The sequence below is a fragment of the Cryptotermes secundus genome, unplaced genomic scaffold (assembly GCF_002891405.2).
Source record: "Cryptotermes secundus unplaced genomic scaffold, Csec_1.0 scaffold2336, whole genome shotgun sequence".
Lineage (NCBI taxonomy): Eukaryota > Metazoa > Arthropoda > Insecta > Blattodea > Kalotermitidae > Cryptotermes > Cryptotermes secundus.
The window spans coordinates 240,524-246,008 of NW_019735608.1; the positions used below are offsets into that span (position 1 = coordinate 240,524).

The 5,485-nt window shown below is 33.5% G+C and overlaps 1 protein-coding gene across 2 annotated transcripts; it reads right to left on the minus strand.

The window, feature by feature from the left end:
• Positions 1–883: 883 nt before the first annotated feature.
• LOC111869728 (nuclear autoantigenic sperm protein) lies at positions 884–5,257 on the minus strand. Of its 2 annotated transcripts, none has more exons than XM_023861457.2 (2): positions 3,819–5,257; positions 884–1,505 (listed from the first exon to the last, which is right to left on the minus strand). In XM_023861457.2, the coding sequence occupies exon 1, from the start codon at positions 5,084–5,086 to the stop codon at positions 3,857–3,859; it is 1,230 nt and encodes a 409-aa protein (XP_023717225.1). In that variant the 5' UTR covers positions 5,087–5,257; the 3' UTR covers positions 884–1,505; positions 3,819–3,856. The 2 variants fall into 2 exon arrangements, with proteins under 2 accessions (XP_023717225.1, XP_023717226.1); XM_023861458.2 differs by having other exon boundaries at positions 3,931–5,256.
• Positions 5,258–5,485: the final 228 nt, after the last annotated feature.

Here is a 5,485-nt window from a genome sequence, read left to right on the forward strand (position 1 = left end):
AAGGCTTGTCTTGAACATTTCTGCATCTACAAACCACAACAACACAAGCCCAGGGGGGGGGAAGAGAGAGAGAGGACACTCTTGGAACTTTCCCTCTACAAAACCTAAATTTTTCAGTCGATTTATAACACAACATTTCTATCACAGAATACTAGCAAATCAATTCCAGTTTACATTTAACAAATCAGAAACTAACTTTCTTTAATTAAATGGTTGCAATTACAAGTAATTATGGGCATTTTCTTCCATGAATTTTGGACTAGTATAATAAATTATTATTGCAATAATAATAGTAATAATATGCAAATTAAAACATTTCTACTTTTGTTATTCTATGCTCAGGACCAACTGAAGTGGATACTTAAGTACTGTTTCAAAACACTGCAAGTCAACTGCCACAATTTTATTCACAAAACATATTACATTCAGATTCACTGTATTTGAAGTTTGAATTAAGAGCAAAAAGAGTAAACAACAGGTACAATTGGCAATTGTCAAAATCCTCTATAACTGTATTTATGATACTTAATCTGAGCAAGTGGGATTTGTGATGGACAAAATGGCGCTGGGGCAGGTTTCCTCCGAGTACTTCGGTTTCCCCTGCCAATGTTCATTCCATCAAATTCTCCACAAATAAGAATGTAAAAAATTGTAACTATTGTAATTTTAATCTACTTATATATCAAATTGTTAATATTCAGAATTAACTTGACTTGTCATATATCATGTACAATGATCTACAGTGACGAAATAATCAATCAATCTAAACTTTTGCATTTTTGATAAATTAGTGAAAACACTCACAAGAAATACATTTTATGTATCAGAGTAGCAGTAATTCACTGTGATTAAACCAACATTAAGGGTATCATAATTACACAGCTATGACATTGGCCTTATATATATTCTGTTCTCATATTTGATAATAACATGAGTAAAGACTGCAGTAATAAATATTCACATTTGAATCAGAGGATTCTGGTGATAACATTAATTTATTGTTCAAAACAGTGAATGCTGTAACATTAAAGAAGATAATTCATATAGTACTAACATTTCCTTCACTGCATTATCCTATTATATGAACAATATGCAACTGCATTCATGTAGTTTTACTGTTATAAATATGCTGACCACATTATTTTCTACCAATATAGAGTGAAAAATTTCACTTCAGATGAGACATTCAGTACTTCCTTATCCAAAATTAATGCAATTCACTGTAGAACAAAGATTCTTAAACTATTCTAAACCTCTTTTATATTGTTTATAAATTACAACAGAGAATGAACACATTTTCATTTCTTTCACCACACACATTCTTATTCCATTTTATAATTCGCTCGGGTATTTGTAGATACAGAAACCATCATTTAGAACAATGATGCCATCCGTGGTCCAAATGAAAAATTCTCTGTTCACTGCGGACTCAAGGCAACTTGTCACACAGTTGCAGTTTGATGATCATTCACTGGACTGATATTTAAGCAGAATACAAAGTTAACCTGAAAGTTAAAATCATTAAATATATTTTTCTAATATACAAACAATTATTTTTCAATGTAAATACTGCATATAATACATATTCTAAGATTTACAGTTTGAAACAGATTGCAAATTGGCTGTGTAAAAAGACAGGAGAAATTACTTATCAGAAAAGCCACAGACGTCTTTTAAACAGTGTTTGTGGATACCCACACTGGAACTTGTACTCTATCCATTCATACCTAAATTAATTTGTGCATAACCTTAACATTTAGTTTCCTTCAAAAACACAGCAAAAGGAAAATTCTTAGGCATATGTGTTAATGGAAATATGAAATCTCATGCAAATGCAAAGCCCCTAAGGACGAAACTCAGTAAATTTAATTATGTGATACAATATCTTATGGCTCTCATGCTACAAGGCATTATTTTGCACATTATCATACTCATTTGAGGTACAGTTTAATTTTATGGGGCGATGGCATAAGAGTGAAAATATTTTTAAGATAGAGAAATGGGTTGTGTAAATAAGCAGTCATTCTGGGAGGTATACATCATGTCAGCAATTTTTGAGGTTCTAAATACACGTTGAGCAGCTTGCATGCACATAATGGAAGCATTATGTCATATAAAATGAAATATGGAGAACTTGGAGGAAAACACTGAAATCTGTAATCACAATGCACATCAAGAGTTAAACCTCCATGTTCAATTTTGCATGAAAAATATTCTAAAAAAAGTCTAATGAATATTGGAATTAATTTACTTGATAAATTACCAAATAAAATTAGGAAATTGGAAAAATGTGGGAATTTAAAAGGGAAGTGAGATCATACATCTTATTCTGTATATTAATAAACAAAGATTACTCTTTATGTAAGTTGGGTCCATGAATAATACCTGCATAGTCAATTTACGTATCATATTTATGTCACATAAATTAGCAGATTGTAATTTTTAAGACGAGTATATGAACTGCATTTGTATTATGTTGCGGTACTGTGACTTAAACTGAGTAGAATTCTTGGATCTTTCATTTTTTGGTCATGTACCATAATAACATATCCTATGTGAAAAGTCTGATTAAGATGGATGAAAAAAATTAAACTAAACGAAACCCAATTTTCCCACAGAAACAAATAAGCAGGGCAATTTTGTTAAATGTAGCAACTTTAACAAGTTTTCATTTCGTGCATCATGTTGTTATATATACAATTCTTTATTGGAGTCCGTCGTAACACAACAACATAACAGTCAAGGTTAAAATTACTTTAGCTACGTTTCGGCTTTTTAAAGCCATCATCAGGCAAAACACATGATTACTATATTCACAGTACTGAACTGCAATTTCATTGTGATAGTAAAGCTGGATACTTGATAACTCATACATTATAAAATACATGGTATAAAAAATACAACAAATTATAAAACAAAAGTTATTAAGTAAAATATGGTAAAAAAACTGTTCATGTGATACTGCATATCATGAAGTCATCTATACCACGGGCCGCCAAGCAGTTTACCATATGTATACAAGTCTACAATATACCATCATGTCCGCAGGAATATAACAAGATTGCAACAACTGACTTCATCATATGCAATATCACATGAATAGTTTTAACCATATTTTACTCCATAACTTTTGTTTTATAATAAGTTTATAATTCATAGTATTTTTATACCATGTATTTTATAATGTAAAAATTATCAAGTATCCACCTTTCCTATCACAATGAAATTGCAGTTCAATAGTGTGTGTGAATATAGTAATCATGTGTTTTGCCTGATGATGGCTTTAAAAAGCCAAAACATGCAGCTCAGATAATTTTAACCTTGACTGTTATGTTGTTGTGTTACAATGGACTCCAATAAGAATTGAACATTAAGAAGAATCAATGTAATTCTAAAACAGAAGGCACAAGTAATTATGAACACTTCAGAACTGCAAATGCTCTTACAGTCTTTCCCAAAAGTAAAACATTATCACACAGACCTTTGTTTATAAAAATACATCTATGACTATTTATACAGACTTTCAATTTTTCACCATTCAAACGCTGGGTCACATTGAAGACATTTCACAAGTGGATATCAGCGGTCAACTTCATGATTATATCTGTCCTGAGAGGACTAGCTTGTCACAAAGCAGAAAAATATTATTCCAAAAAGATATTTGCTATATTTGCTATAGCGAAGCATCATGAAGCACGATCAAACCAAGCTACATTAAATTCAACAGATAATGCTATTTTTCTGCAATGTAAAGGAACAACATTTAGAAGAAAAATGAGGTTATGACAATTTCAAGCAAAAATAAATTTTATTCTTACAATTTGGTCTGAAAATGTGCATTGCTATGATCGTTACTTCATTCCAGCTTAGACCCTTCAGGACATGGATGTTTTGAACACTTTTCTTCAGATGAATTTGGTTCCAGCTTACGTTTCTTGCGCACCAGGTGTGATATGTCAGACACTGGCTTGGAATCAGATTCTGGCTGTAATGAGACTATGAATGCTCCTGAAGATCCTGAACTTGCCCCTTGCTCACTTTCAGAGCTTGCTGCAATCTCTTTTTTAGCATCAAGCCCTGCCATCAGAGCAGTCTTTGTTTTCTCTTTTAAGTCTTTTGTATCATTTATCTTCTCTTTTACTTCTGGTAACAGTGCAGTGATTTCTGTAATTTCACCTTCAATCGTATAGAATGGATTTTCATTTTCTTCTGAATTTGCAGAACTCTGTTTCCCTTTTTCCTGAAGATATTCAATTCTCTTTTCTAGTAACATGTGAGCTAGAGTCAACTGACCAATGGCCTCATCAAAATCACTAACTAATGAGTAAGCCATGCCAAGCTGATAATGTGTCTCTGCTATGCTCCTGTCATGCTTGTCCAAGTTTTGTGTTCGAATTTCTAAGCAAATTTTCATATCTTCTATTGCCTGTACATAGGTCTCAGATTCTAAACCAACTTCCCCCAGTTTTAGATGCACCTCTGCTAGTTTTAAATTAATTTGCTTATTTCCTTCAGCCTGCCTTCTAAATATGACTTTTGCCAATTCTAGCATTTCCCAAGCCAAGCGCAAATTACTTATATCATCTTCATCTTCCACATTTTCTGTTGAATTATCTTTTCCTTCACCTTTGCTGTCCTTTGTACCATTTCTTTCATTTATATTTTTGGGCTCGGCTTCTGTGGCATTCTTTTCTTTTTCATTTGACCCATGTTCATTGCCTTTTCCATTTTCTACGTGATTTATCTCACCGTCTGCTGTGTTTTCTTCTTCCTTCTCATCTTCACCCTCATCGTCCCCATCGCTATCCTGGCTCTCTTCACCTTCACCTTCAATTCCCAAAACATCACTTTCAGTTCTGGCAAGTTCTAATAATGCTATACCATAATTAAAATAGGCTTCTCCGCATTCGTTTGCAAGTTCACCATATAACTGTGACAAAAGTTGACAAGCTGACGCAAAGGATGCCACGGCCTCGCTGTAATCCTTAACCAACAAGTGCCTTTTTCCTTGAGCTAAATGGGTAAATGCTTCTTCCTTTTTAGTTGCCTCCTGCCCTGCGTTCCCACTTTTCGTCTCTACCTCCATGATTACCGATGATTACGTACAAGAGCCTGCCTAACAGACACTAACACTACTTCGCGCCAACTTGTTTACTATTAGTGGTTAGGGTGGTTAATGAGCGTTTGACGAGTAATTGTTAGATTTGAATGTGGTTACCGGTGGTTACTGCGGTTTACAGACGTTCGAGGTAAACACCCTACTAATGCTACCAACAGCACAAAGTAACATGCAGACATTAGTATACGTGTTTTAGGTAAATTGGTTTGTGTAATAAATTAATAAATCACAGAATATGATGGTACAGGCACATTTTGTTTTAAGAATGAACGAAGAGACGAAGAGACAATCTTAAAGAAAGTTTCGAACTTAAAAAGAAGTAATAAGGGCTGCGTCATAGCTCAAGCGGTTAGTCGCTGGCGTCGC

What these genes read in the sequence shown, in the direction of transcription:
- LOC111869728 (XM_023861457.2), bottom strand. Translation starts at nt 5,086, where the DNA reads ATGGAGGTAGAGACGAAAAGTGGGAACGCAGGGCAGGAGGCAACTAAA.